Source organism: Phaethon aethereus (genome assembly GCF_964289735.1).
Source record: "Phaethon aethereus genome assembly, chromosome: 18".
Taxonomy (NCBI): domain Eukaryota; kingdom Metazoa; phylum Chordata; class Aves; order Phaethontiformes; family Phaethontidae; genus Phaethon; species Phaethon aethereus.
The window spans coordinates 10,808,135-10,823,612 of NC_138594.1; the positions used below are offsets into that span (position 1 = coordinate 10,808,135).

Here is a 15,478-nt window from a genome sequence, read left to right on the forward strand (position 1 = left end):
CATACTTAAATTATTTTTTTATCCATTAGAAAAGCTTAAACTGGGGAAAAAACAAGTGCATCCTTAAAACACAGTGAGAATGAAATTGAACTTAATAAACTTCAAACATTGGCAGAGAGGGTTGTATGAAGACAAAGGTGTAGGAGAACACCAAGGAGAAAACTACCTTGAAGAAGTGGGTATTTACATGACAGTCCTGGAAGAGACAGGAAAGGGAGAAACACTGCTTCGTTATCGTTAGTACAGGGCTGGCAAAGCAAAGCAACAACAATTAGGAGCAGAAGTATACAAATAAAGACACAGCAGTGAGAATACAGAAATGGACACAACTGTTACGCACCAAAAAATCACAGGAAGGAAACCGTGGTGTTAATTGCCCTCAGAGCAAGGAGCGCGGTACAGCGCGGCATGACGCAGCGCGGCTCTTCACGCGACTGCTCGTCCGTGTCAACCTCAGCCTTGCACATACGGACGCTGCGTGCATGAAACACTTAAACCACTGCGATGCATAAAGCCAAATGTATGTAGAGCAGCGTCTAGTCTGGGCTCTTAGCAGCTAACGAGCACTGCTGAGGGGTGACAGCACAGAAGTTATTTTTGATTTTTTTTTCGCCTTGGTTTGAGACACACATTTAGCATTTATGTAAGCCGTAAAGAAATCCCTGCTATCAGTATGATTTTCTACGTACATTCTTCACCTTAAATCACAACACACACCGAGAAAAGCGTCACCGAAATCACAAGCTGGTAAGAACCCAGACCAATGATGTCTGTCATCTGGTTAAGAAATTTCAAGTTCTCTAGTTTCAGATATGGTGAGTGGATGGGAAACCTCCAGCGAACTGCATATGGGAATTCCCCATGCCAAACTATAGTATAGAACAGATGGAATCATCTAACAGCATGTCTACAATGCTGCAAACTAGCCTATAATGATTAAATATGCACAATTTAAAAATAGGAATGAGTGCCACGGCCAAAAAAAGCAGCTCTTCTTCTATCTCTATATACATAACGAGTATGGATTAATGTGCCAGTGATATTTTGGCTGGTCATGATTTCAGTGTAGCTTAGTCTCTATTTCCTGAAAAGTAAATTTAATCTTTGCTTTTACAAGTTGAAGTGTCAGCAACGTTATTCTCTTTGCCACATCACCTTTGCTGAAGTGCCTGAAGTTACAGTTATTGCTTCAAAATGGGAAAGCATACGGGTTAGATACAGATATGGCAGGGATCGTATCTTTTACTTATTTAAAAAAAAAAAAAAAGTAACTGCAGTGTAACAGCTCTGGGGCAATAACACTGCCATCCTTCAAAAACTTAAAAGAAATGTCTCCTTCACAGCCCTTATAGGACTTTACAGAGACCAGAAGAACTTAACTCACAAATCAAGAAAATCACAGGTTCCTCTACAGTTTTTTGGGTTTTTTTGAATGAAAATATATATTTAATTAGAAAATTCATTGGGTTCTTAAGAAGCTACTGAAACAGTCCCTGAAGTCTTCTGGTAAGGCCCTGGCTATGCAACTGCAGCATATTTAGCCAGCCTTCCGCTCAAAATTAAAACTGCTCTAGGACGTCCTGGCCATTGACTGAAAGGAAAGAAAGAAAATGTCCTTTTGACCTAAAACTGTTGTGAATATTAGAAAAATGCCAGATTAATGCAGCAAGTACTGTCATTCTCCTTTCTAATAAAGCAGCCAGATGCTGCTTTAAGAAGAGTGAAACTAAAGGGAGTGCTAGAGATCTAAGAAATGCAGTACCTGCAGTGAAACAAGGGGCAACGAGGTCCTGATGTTCAGAAAGGGAATGCTAAAGAAGCGAAAGAGGTTTCTTTAGCGTTAGACTATAACACTGAAACTTTTCAGAAAGCTTTAATTGTGCCTTGAAATCTGTGGACACTTTCAAACACCGTTTAACTCCAGCTGAACTGCCAGAGGCCGGACGGGGTACACCCCCGTCAGCTCTATGCAACAGCTATATACAGGCTTGGATAGGTGACTTGTTCAGAATTCACATCTGCACAAGGATTAACACACAGGCTTGGTCAGACTCAAGGCTGCCCTGCCTACTGGAGGAGTTTAGTGGCCCATCAGAAGCAGAAATATCCACAGCTCCTGCGTCACTGGAGAGGTTCCAGGTATTTATACCCAAGCCTGACGGTCAGGCACATCGTCCCTGTTCTTACATTTAAAATGTAAGGTATATTAAAATGCGTTTTCTGTAGGATCATAACAATAATAGGTATGTTTAAAAGACTGAGATGACACCAAAATGTCACCACTGACTGTACACTTCCAATTTCCAGGTACAATATTTACCCTGTTCTGAACTCTGTTTCCTCTCTCCTTACGTCGCGATCTGCGTAGTCTGCAGAAGGAAACTACAGGTCTAGCTTCTGCGTGGCCTTCCTCAGCCATTCCACCGGCCCGAAGCAGCTGACAAAGTAACTCATGTCACGATAACGCGCAAAGAGCCAAAGCAACAGCACGGGGCGCCCGCCCCACCAGCTGCAGTCCTTGGGAACACGGCAAACGGGGCCACGTCACGTCTTGGCAGCAAAAAAAACCCACCAGGCGACTGGGCGAGAATATAGAAGAGCTGCTCCTGGATGGTTTAGCTAGTGCCTGGATCAATCCCAGAAAGGGGAGACTGGAAATACAGCATACAACCAATATGGCCACTGCCTGGCCTTCCTACTACACGTGGGTTTGCGGATCTGGCCCACAGTGTCGACCAGTAGCTGGAAACGGTACCTGCTTCTCCTAACACTGACTGTTACTCTGCAGAAAAAGCACTTATCGGAATCATGTTATCTTACTGTGCAGTGATGTTACTGTTATTCACTTAGTTAAATGGAATGGGACAAAACTAACAGCCATGAAAGCCACTTGCACCCGATGTCGCAGCCAGCTGAAATCTCCAACAGAACAAAACACGACGCGAAGCCAGCGGCCACAGCGGTAGCCGCGGATGCACGTCCCCAAGGAAGCGTCTCCCAGCGGCCAGCGGAACAGTCCCGCACGGCTGCCCACGGTGGGGACGGCAGCCTGAGCTCGCTCTCAGAACCTAAGGGAACGACTGTGTGTTACTGAAACCCACACGGAGGGCTACACTGAAGGAAACAATTAGAACAGAAGAAAATGGCTGACATCGTCAGAGTACGGGCCAGGAGGACCGTTGCGTATCTTCCCCACAGATGCCTTAAAATGAAGTTTACATGAGCAGTAACCTATTCCCTCGTAGCAGCTTGCTTGGATCACTGATTACCAAAGCTGACTGTAGTGACTCAGATCGCTCCCATCACTTAATACACCTTGTACCTGGTAACTGTATCCACGTGTAAGGATTATAGCTACTTATAGCTCCTTTTTTTATTTAAAAAAATATTGATATGGACCATAACAGCTGCTTTATTTTTAATAACATTTTCCATGGTGTGATGTGGAAAGAAGGGGACAGACAGAATAATTAACCAGCCTACTTTTAAACCGGTATTATTCTATTTTTATTCTAAGGTGATACTTAAGTATCAAGAAGAGCTTTACTAAGCAGCAAATTACACGAAACAGGGCTCAACAAAACTGAAATAACTTGCCACAATAGCAGTTTTAGAATTTGCACATTTCTTTTCCCCAAATGAAAAAATCAGAACAATGCCATAAATGGCAAACCTCTATTACTGCTCAAATCATAACCAGGTATTAAAAATACAATAAGGCTGCATTATTTCAATATTCTGCTTTTTTCTTTGACTAGCAAAATACTGTAACAGGAAAATAAGTACGTAACAAATAGTAGATGTTGCAGTTAAAAGACCGGCTAGTTGGAGCCCATGGAGCCACCTGTGACTGATGGGAGCTCCCATGGCAACCTCAGCACGGACGATGCCGGAGCAGCTACGGTCATCCTGAATATGCCTTTGAGAACGGGGTTTCCTTCTGAGATGGCCACAAATTACGCCATTCCGGAGAGAAAATTCACAACCAAAGGTTCAAACCAAATGAAAAACACTGACAGATTTTATCCTGCCTCCACTTCCTACAGGAGTGTATTTTTATCTCTAAATATTAATAACGATGTATCATCTAGAAATCACTGAAGACAGATTTGATCACACTGCTAAATGAACAGATAATTGATTCGTAAGTGATAGGTGAGATCCAGAAAATATGCAGATTGATTAAAACACTGCACTGCACCTATGCATAATATGCCTCAATTTCTATATGCTGTACAACTTCATATAGATGATACATAGACAGTGTATAAAAAGAAAAAAATCTAAAACAGCCTTGGCGAGCTCACTGCATCATACCATCAATGAAACCACTGTCCTCCTCAGCTCTTCTCTTTCTTTTCCAGTTTGGTCCCACTTGTGGGATAGGATCTGAAACTACTGGGGACAAGTCAGGTGTTAATTTTTCAACTGGTTTACATCTGGCAGAATGGGCTATGAGGAAGCTTCTTTTTGTGGCAAATAGTTTTTACTGTTCAATTACAAATGTAAGTGAAGAGAATGTATGAATCAATTATTTATTTGGTTATTTACGATCTCATACAGCTATTTTATGGTATTTTATATTATATTATAACTTCATTATAATTAGAATATAAAATATATATGTTAAAATATAAAATATAATAATAATATTATTATATTATTTACATTGAACAAATGACTTAAAGAATCTGTGTCAGAAGGTGCAGCGAGTAAAGCAGCATACCAATGAGATTTGTGTGACTAATAGCCACATTTAAATGAAAGTCTGGGTTGTTAAGTGGAACTAGAAGGATGTGATAGGATTGTGTAAACAGTTTGAAAACAGTGAGAACTTAAGGCCAAACCTTAAACATGTCTGTCAAACTACAGATGCAGGTAGGTATTTTTTAAATCCTCATTGATTTACATAGAAGGTGGCTCCCAAGTGCTCTTGGATATTCTACAAGGCACATTTCTAAACTTTAATCAAAAGGGCAAAGTCAGGTTAAGAATGTCTTGAACTTTTTTTTTTCAAAGACCAGAAACTGGTTTTGGAAATTCCACATCTACCGGTTCTCTGATCTTTTATAGCCTCAAAATATTGTTATTCTTTCTTAATATTAAGCAATGAAATTCTCATCCTAAGGTTTTTCTGTTCTTGGCGTAGCTTAGGTTTGTATACAGCTCTTTACTCTGAAGACCGCCATTATTCATTTTAAGTACTTGATACTAGTAATGCAATACTTTTGTAGAAACTGTTGTAATTTTGTACTCAAAATTAAATCAATGTAGCTTGGATATCAATCATACTGTCATATACCAAAAAGTAGACCAAGCACCACTAATGCAGACTTCATTAGCAAGCACTCTGAAGTTACTCTTTTCTATGAACTGATAAACAAGAGGATAGCCCAGTATGACCTCTCAGTCCACCTATATTCTTAATCTTCGTGACAAATACTCTCTCTAGTAAAATGGCAGTCAAGATCTGCAATCTTCTTCCTGTCAGGTTTCAAAGCTGATTTCAGAACAGTGGAAATATTTATTTAGATGATGTCATTAAATGACACATAGCAGCGTATTTCTCATTGCTAGCTACTTGTTCCTTAGAATAGGGTACCTAAAATAAAATGACTATGTAAGCCAAGATATAAATGATAAGAAAAATAACGTAAAAGACGATCAGAGTCAGCACCACTTATGTGCCATACCAGAATAGCTAATAAGTTAAATACCACCATCCAGACATCTGTGCTGTTAATTTTTATACGTCGTCACGGTAATTCCCCTTGAAATCAAGTAAGATCATTACTCGGAGTGTGCTGCTTCCCTCTGTTCCTTCTCACAGTGGTAAACCTGAGAGACAGTAAGAGGTTGAACCTAAATCCTTTTACCATGCAATACCAGCCTCGGTCTAGGTACAGTTACACATTTTGTTCGGCTACCAATATTCCCATATATCTTCACTAAGTTTTAAAACCGTTCATTATGCAACTCTGTAAACGATATTCCTGGAGACACTGTGTTCACTGGAAACCTATTCCCTTTCCTTGAGTAATTCAGACCACTAAAATAGCATCAAGCAGGCTACCTCCAGAACAGGGAAAGCCTCACACACACAGTGCTGAAGCTGAACTAATTAGACTTTGAGACAGACTAATTATTTCTGAGGCAGAGCTGACCCCATGTGAAGCTGCTGTTTCTGGCACCCAGTCCAGTAGCTTTACACAATGCAACCTCTCAGGATTTCTACTCCACCTCAGTGCAGGACACAGTTAAACCCTGACTGTTCATTCTGCAACCAATGTATTTAGAGTGGGCTTAAGGACAAAACCTAAGAGATTGTAAACTCAGTATGCAAACGTATTGCATATAATAACTGACATTTTAAATTAGATTAATTTTAGTGACTTGTCTTTGTGCTGTCTCTGTCCTCAGGAAAAAAAAAAACACAGGTAGATTTCTATACCTGTATCACCAACCTATACATATCCACCTGACTCCAGACTCTGTATATTGCACAGAGACATGCAAGGGGTAAAAAGAATTGCTTTTGATGCTATTCTTTCTAGGGAGGATAAAAAGTAAATATGATCTGGAATAGAAGATGACCTAGTGCAGCAAAATCAAATCACACTGGTCAGATCACAACTGTAAAGAAAGGAAAATGAAATGGAGATTCAAATACTTCTCAAATGTATAACAAAAATCACAGTACATGCTGCAGACAAAAGTATGGTAGCTGATCCAAATGTGTTCAGAAGAAAATGATGCACCTTTTCTTTGTCTTTCTTGAAAGTTGAACATATGTCGTTTTTCCTCACTTTCTTGGGTTAACCCATCTTTTATAATAACAATGTAGAATTCTGCCTGATGGTGAACATAAAAAATTGCCATTTCAGGTTGAAAGGAACAGGCGTAAGTGTTTGTTTATGCACAACAGGTACATTAATTACTTTTTTGGTTAAACAGCCAGACTAAACTTGTAAATGTTTCACCAGAAAAAAGAAAACAATATTGTAGATTGGAATACTTCAAATTCAATATTGCATATGCAGCTGGAAAGAGTAGTCAAGCCAGATGAGCCAAATGCAGTACAGCCATTAGCAGAACACCTCCCTCCCCAAACCATAGCTTTCCTGTTGCTGGGTTTAACGACCAGCCAGTATTTTGCTGTAATACCGGCTGCAGTTGTCACAAGAGGCAGAGTTGCTGGCTAAGTCTGTTCATTAAGAAACAACTCCTTTGCACGGCATGGTGAGACCATGCTTGTGACTACCAACCACTTCCATCTGCACCAGAGAAGGCAGGAAGAGTGCAGAAAGTACCGCTTTTCTTCAGTGCTTCTTTTCTGTACATAACCAGCAATACGTCTCATCCTTAAAAACTTCCATACCCACGTTAAAGATATCATGATTTCAGAAGATAACCTTCTACAAAGATTTTGAGGCTCCAAACAGTCAGTAATTAACACTAAGTATTTTCTTAAAAAACGCACACAACGCATTTAGTGTGAAACTTTCTAAGTATTAGAATACTGTTGTTTCTGAGAACTTCCTTTGTCAAATATTATAGATACTAGTGATAATGGCTGGCAGATTTTGCAGCAAGTATTAAAGGACACTGAAATTATTACATATACTTGACATAAAATATTTTAGAATACCAACTTATAAGTGTCATAGTAGAGAAACTGAACCGTCAGAAAAATGATACAACTACTGAATTAAATCACTTGGACCAATCTTCAGGAAACCCAAAGGTACATATTACTGCCACAGGCAACAGAAATAGCAGCACTCTAATATATAACTTTTTAACGGGCAATTTTTGTGATAAAGTGAAAAATGTATGCCATATATAGTTGCACCCATTTGTGTTTAATCCTCACCTCAAACTTCTGTCGGAGCTCTGCATTTCCATCTTCATCAGCATCTGGAATTGGAACATTGTAATATTCACCCTCTTCTTGATTCAGCAGCTTGTACCTGTGGAATATTTGAGAAGAAATGGTGACTTTCCAGTTACATTCCTGTTAGATTTAAAATATGATTTAGTTGTTTGTGTGTGGTTTGTATCAATGTCACACGTATGCAAAAAACTGCTTTCAAAGGTCTAAAGCAAACTCAGAAACAGAATATATTTAACCTAAAAGTAGATCTTTAATCCCAAACCATGTGCAAAGGCAATTTAATAGGCATGGGCATTCTTCCCACCCATCCTGTGATACGATGGGAGATACCAACCCTGAAGAACCTTTGTCTCCAGCACTTCTATAGCCCTAAACGATCATCTTTGATGAGATGTACTGTTTGAGAAGATGTGATGAGTTCTACCCCTAGCTTGGTAGGTAATAAGATGGCATTTTACAAAATCAGTTCCCATGTACTCTGAATTTGCAGAGCTATATATAACATGATATGCTTAGTAATGAATATATCATGTTTGAGATAAAAATAAAATTCAAATCACAAGACTATGTACACAGAGTTGAATTTGCAGCAGCTCCTGGCTCCAGCAGGTTTCATGAACATCACAAAAGAAAAACATTCCTTTTATTATCTTTCTTTGTTATACGTAGCTTATGTTTCCTAGCTTTAGCTGCATTTTCAGTGAATTTATAGCACAAGATGCAGTGAAAAGCTCCAAAAAAGGCAGATTATATTGAAGAAAAATATTGGTTTTAAACTTTTTGTGATATATTCTCTCCTTCTCTCTCTTCAGAAACTTACCATCCACTGGCTGGCATTTTCATAAGCTCTGACACCCCAAATGAAAGAGATCCCATGAAATCATTTCTGGTTGTTCGATCCCAGTCCCAGACCTCGACAGATAACCGTCGATCTTTGTCTGTAGGTTTTAATTTACTAAAAAGGAGAGACATAGAGGAGTTTTCAGTGCAACACTGAAATAAATAATTCAATACATACAAAGATACTCCATTAAAAGGCGTTAAACTTACAACGTGAACGACTCATTCCAGTGTGGATTCAGAGTAGAACGGATGGTTTTTGTTTTTTGTTTGCTTTCATTCTTAGGATCTGGGATGAGCTTCAGTTTAACATAAGGATCTGAAAGTCCATTTGGATCCATGGGAATTAGGTTTTTTGCTTCTCGCACTATCAATATAAAACATAGCTAATTTGTATACAATTCCAAATCACCATTTAAGTAAGCAATAACGTGTCAAACTAGAGTTATTGAAACATGTTGAAAAATAAAACAAGTAAGATGTGAAACCCAGTTGTCAGGCTTGGCATAGAAGAAACTAGTTGTTGTAAAGCAAGTTTGCACTTAGCGATATTTGTAAGAATGGTAGTGAGAAACGACAGGAGAGAAAAGCAATTGAGGAATGACACGCAGCTTCCAGGCAGCTCTTTTCCTGCAATGGAATGATTAAATGTCCAAATCTATCACTATAAATTTTTAAGCAGGTAGCAATTCTTTGTGCTTTTATGTCCTCATCAGTCTCAGGTTATACCACCACAAGACTATCAGCCAAATACTACAGGGGCGATAGCCAGACCACAATGGATCTCAGAAGATAGGTTATTTGATACAATCCATCACTAGAAGGTATCTACCACTAAACTTCCCTTGGATTCATGGTTCATTAGCTGTCAGACAGAATCCCTGAAAGCCTTATGTCATGACAGCAATCAAAGTAAAAGGGCAGAGAAGACAAGTTTAACTTGTCTTGTTTCACAAAAATGTTAATGCAGCTTCTATTTTTACAATGTCAAAAGATGGCATAAAATGAGTTAATGTATCTCATGTTGCTACCAACCCCCAAGGAGAGAGAGATACTATCCCGGACTGACGGTGCCCTCAGCTACTGCCTTCACAGTGTCACATCAGAAGGGCTTTTTTAATTTATCTACCTAACTGAAGAAATCTGAAAGGAAATTTAGGAAAGATAACCCAATAGTCACCTAATATTTCTTGATGGAAAATGTTTCCTGCAAAAATCTGAACTTTAGAGTCGCTTAAGAACTCAATTACAGACCTTCCCAGGATTTCAGCCTGTTATTTCCCAGCATGGAGGCTGAAAGGCATCCAAGCAACATGGATATTTTATCACGTGTTGTTCACTCTCATTATTTATAGAAGAGGACAGTTTTTGGGCAACAGTCAAATGACTTGTAAACCAGCTGAAGTACATCTTTTCAAAATGTCCTTTGCTCTCCCTTTAGGAAGAAAGGCAGGGCTGTGGTGGACTGACAACCACGCGCTACTGCTGCCATACGACAGAGAAAGACGGACAATGAATGTAAAGCCCAAGACAGGCATTATTGTGCTTTACTTAAGGCCAGTGAAAAGAAAGATTGTGGTGTTGACGACACCCCCGTTATAACATAGCACTGAAGGTGATTTACAAACCCCTGAAAGGGTTCTGTTCCATCTCGGACACACCAGGTACAGCCACAAGCGATGGAACTAGCTCTAGGCTGACACTTTCCTTTTACAGGACGGAGAGAGTGCTTTAGTGCTGATAACGACTGTGTTCTTCCAAATGGCATAACTGCCAAGCAGTGATTTAGTGCAAATCTACTACTCAGCTGTTGTGTCGCTTGATTCAAGCTGCAGAGGGAAAATTCTTGGGGAAAAAAAGAGCCACTGCCACAAAAAACACGTAACTTCAAACAGTTTGACCTGCTCTATTTCATGATAGAGTATTAGGTGTGGTAGAACAAGTTGAAAGAGGGAAATAGCACATATAACTGGTACCTTAAATCCAAAATAACTGCAGAAAAAAGGTAGAGTACAGGAATGCAAGCTACTTATTTGGAACACACTAGTTTATTTGTCAAGATAATTTTCATGCAGAACAGATACCCTGATGTAAATTAATTATTGAGATTAGATCATGGCTGGAAGGGAATTGTGTCAACCTGAACCAACAGTTGATACTGATTAAGTTCTTTTTCTTAAATTTCTGTTCTAAAATGAGAGGTTGAAAACGCTTACGGGCTAAAATTTTAAAATAAAATGTAATTCTAGTCACTAGCTATATTACTCAAATAATTGTACCAGAAAAAATACACTGTGTTTTAAAAGAACAGAACAGAAACAAATGTCTTTCTTGCTGAACATTTCTTTTGTAGTTTTCCACAATCCCTGTATAAAGCTGACAGGGCTTTGCAATTGGGGAAATGATAGCTTTCCGTCCAGAGAAATTGTCTCCACTCTCATTTACTCTGAGTTTGCCCTTTGAGGGTCTCTCAGCTGGAAAACCGTTTCATTTTTCAACAAATGAAAAAAACAACCCACCCAATATTAAAATTTAGCACACTGAAAGTGGTCTTGAGACACTTCTGAGGAGTAACATCAAGATTAAATAACTTATTTTAATTAAATATTTACAATCCCAAAGGGACTAAGAACCATAAAGTGAAGGATGAAGTGAGAGCTTTCAATGCAAATTGCCCTCTCATCCTATATTTGGGCTGGGCTTTTTAGTTTTGTTTTTGGGGTTTTTTTTTGTCATCTTGAGTGTGGCACTTGTGACTGGCACTGCTAGGTTTGGCACATAAGTTATTACTTCAAAAATCCACGTTCTGATTTTTATTTTTATCCTGTAGTTTGGCGTACGTGAGGAGCAGAACTCTACATGTTCTACAGCTTCCCAGATATATACACTAGGAAGTTTTTTATTAAAATTCCTTGAACAAAATGGCTTAATTGTCTGAAGATGTGCTGTCTTCAGACTAATCCTTTGTGTTTAAATTCTTCCTGGAGATGCTCAGTGTGAAATTTTGAGAAATTGGCTGCGTGGATGCTGAGCCATTCTCCCAGGCTCAGCTATGGAGAGCTCCCCGGAGAAAGCCGTCACTGATTAGCCTTGAGAGATGCTGCCGAGCCTAGAAAACACACTGACAGCAGGAGGCCCCGGCAGCATGTGTAAGACTACTTCTTTCTTCTGCAGTGAACACAGAAAAGGAAAAAAGTTCTCTAAATACAAGAGAAGCTCAAAGATGAATTGGGAAGGAAAGATGCAGCATATACTAAACACCGGCTGCCAAAGAAATCATTATCTCACTCCTTGCTTTAAGATATCTGGCCCATTTGTACTTTTGTCTGCATGATTAGTACCCTTAGACAGCTTTTTTCAGCTGAGATAGCACTTCTTTTCTTGAGGAAACAGCATGATGAAACTTGTGCTAAATAGTGCTTATAAAGAATTATCATCTAAGTGGTCCATCTCTTTAAGGGCACCCTATTTTTAACGAGACAGGTCAGGTTTCTGTAAGAGGGCAGACAGGAAGAAGAGACTTCCCCTTCCCATCAAAGGCACTATCTCTTGTGTGTGGTTGAAACAGGAAAAGATAAATTAAAAATAACTCCAAGAAAATAAATCAACTTACTGTGGCTGAATTCTTCCGTTGCTGTAATAATAGCAAGCAATCTCATATTGCTTTATAATTATTAGTTAATTAAACTCAACACTGTGACAGAGGTGTTACTCTAATTGATAGATGGCTGAAGTGAGATACAGTTCAGCATCACCTGCAGTGTAATTTGGACAGGAATCTAGAATACTGGCCAGTTTTCTGTCATAACTGTTAAGCACAATAATGACCTCTGCACTGAGCTAAGTAGTTGGTAGAAGTTACACTTCCTAACACTTTGTCCAGATTAGACTCTTAGTGGGGACTGAGAAAGCACACAGATGAAAAGACAGCAAAGAGAAGTATATAGTGAAGTTTCCAACGAATCCAACCTTGCCCAGTTTTTCCTTCCAAAAACCAGAAATAGTTGTCAATTTGCCATAGGGAAAAAATGTACCTTTTTCCTCTTCATCGTTAATGAAGACGAGAGCATAAATGTTTAGTCAGCAGAAAATACAGACTATTTGATGACTGTCCTATGGCTGTTCTATTACGTGCTACCTATAACCCAGCAGTATCATCCAGAAGCCATGCCTGAAACTGGGACGCCCACTTTTCCAGGAATAGGATAAAGACATAAGCAGATACAGAGCTGGTTCATAGGTATTCATACTTTAAATAAATACCTAAATATGACAGAGTGGGCAGGCAGAGAACAACTGACATTTTACGTAAAGAGAAGAAATTCGGGCAGAGATTTGAGGAATTCAGAGAGTGGATGACAAAACCAGAACTTTTGCCATGAGATTGTACGGATCAAAAGTTGCAAGCCGTATGCAGTTATGGATTTATAACTTCTTCGGATACGAGCAAATAAATTTAGTCATGGGAATGAGTAAATAAATGTTTCTGTCCCTATAACAAAGCTGAATTATTAGCAGCATGAGTTTACTCAGTTCCTTTACAAGTGAGTCACAGCTACCTTTTTCCTGAACTCCCAAATGTTGATAATAAAACAGTTTACTAATCATAGCAACCATTTCTCGCCAATCTTTCACTCCCTACAGGCAACAAAGATGAGCGGAAATCTCTCAACCGCATGCGAATAGCTGCTTTTAGGGGAGGCTTCGAGCCTCAGATGGTCTCATCTGGCAAGCCATCCAGCAGAATGAAAGAAAAGGGAGACCTTTGTTAGCTCCAATACATCGTAAAGTTTCTGTCTTCCCACAATAAAGCATTAGTAAATTATTCCAGAACTCTCACTACTTCCTGAAGAAGATTCTGGTACGCATTCCCGCGACCTGCCCACTTTACAGATGACTTAGGTGAGTGACAGAGGATCTCGTATTCCCAGCCAAGGAATTTCTGCCCAGTACTTTACTGCTTTCCCCTTAATCACAGGTTAAAAGATTCACCTATTACTGAAAATGGTCTTTCTTCCAAGCTGGGTACTTGTACTCTCTGTATGCAAAATCCAAAGCTGTCTCCAAAGCTGCTCAGCTTTCATTAAAGATTTATTCTAAGAGTTTACTAAAACTCTCACTGAATGCTTGCTTTCTGGAGCTGGTTGTGACTCACATGTACAACTGGCTCTGAAACAAATGCTGCTTTTCAGACAATTGCCAATTTCTACCCAGTTTTCAGCCACTGAAAGGGTTTTCTGATATGAGACTTTTCTCTATTCCATAACTATCCCCCTGCCCAATTAAAATATCTTTTAATACTCCTCCTGAGACCAGTGCCTACTCATTACACCCCATTTCCTCAATCCTGAAAACGGCAACGTAACAACCGCAGGCTGTCGGAACGCCTGCACTCCACAGGTGACTTACACACAAGAAACAGATGATTAATTTCCTTCCTCGAACGAGATGAAAAATGAACCAATGTTGCATGATACATCATTCCTCTGTATTTATAAAGAGATTCTCTCCTACTAACAAATAATGTACCATCATCTCTAACGCTGCTTAGTAAGTACTTGTGCCTGCAATAGGTTCTCTGGCTTCAATTGCAACTGGAAATCTCACAGAAGCAACTGTATTTTACTTGTAAAAGCTGACCTTTATAAAAATTGTCGCCATAAAAAAATATGTACTACTGGATAGGATAGCTACTTAATAAAACCTAAGTCTTAACACAAGATATACCAAATAATCTGAAAAGGGATTCAGACTATTAAATTTCTAATTCTTATCTGTTTATGTTCTTACATAAATAGAAAGCATTTTAGTTAAATTTTTTATAAGCATGCAGATGGCCATTTCTGAGAAACTAATGTTTCTTTTAAATATTACGCATTTCCTATTTCTTCATGGTAAAGTTAATTTAATGAGTGAAATGGGGAGCATTCAGCTGCTACCGGGGTTGGCATTTGTTAAAGGCACAGCTCTTTCTGTAAAGAACACAGTAACCCTGCAGATTCTGGGAATGCCAGAAAAGAGAGAAGATATCAGTGAGGTAAAACATGCGATTCACGTTCTTTGAGACATTAAAAATGCCTCCCACATGCAAGTAATTATTTGGGATCACTTTACAGGTTTTTGGTACTAAAAGCTGGTCAAATAGCCAGAATATTAAATATATGTTCCCTTTTAAAATCAGTCGCAGAATATAATGAAATTAATGTTAACAAAGACAGACGCTAATACTGACCTAGACAATCATAAATAAAATTGCTGAAGTGTGTGTGTGGGGGGGGTCTCCTAGGGAAACAATTTTTATGAGAACCTAGAAATGTGCCAAATTTCTCCAGTTTGTCTCTCAAGCTTGTTTGGGCAGAGGCTTTTAACCCAGCTGCCCACAGCAAGCAGCGTGACAAGCCATTAATATGCAGTGCCATAGGGTGGCTCAGCATTCATACATTCATAAATAATTTGAAAAGCATACGGTGGGGAGTACAGAGCTCCTAGGGAGATTATTGCTGGAAAGCCTGTTATGTGCTCCCAACCTCTGCAGAGATCCCTGCCAGGCTTCCTCCTCTTTTAAATAACAGAAGCATCACTGAAGAATAAAACCAGATTTTCTGTATTCTTTCAGCTAAGGAAAATATACTTAACCCCCCCTGAAAACTCTGGGCTGTGTATATATAAATTTTAATAATGTTTTCTGTAACGGTAGGGTGCATTAGCTGACAGCGAGTCGCTAACACCCTGCCTCTAAATCGG

At 39.1% G+C, this 15,478-nt stretch overlaps 1 protein-coding gene across 2 annotated transcripts in view; it reads right to left on the reverse strand.

Annotated features, from left to right (window-relative positions):
* The window catches only part of PRKCA (protein kinase C alpha), a gene marked incomplete at both ends in the record, with an annotated part of 155,465 nt that overhangs the window by 33,362 nt on the left and 106,625 nt on the right, over positions 1-15,478 (reverse strand). The window contains 4 exons of one of the 2 annotated variants that reach the window (XM_082008218.1): positions 167-196; positions 7,874-7,970; positions 8,715-8,849; positions 8,945-9,101. In XM_082008218.1, coding sequence (XP_081864344.1) covers positions 167-196; positions 7,874-7,970; positions 8,715-8,849; positions 8,945-9,101 — 419 coding nt within the window. The remainder of the gene's footprint in view (positions 1-166; positions 197-7,873; positions 7,971-8,714; positions 8,850-8,944; positions 9,102-15,478) is intronic. The other variant, XM_082008219.1, reaches the window with a different exon arrangement.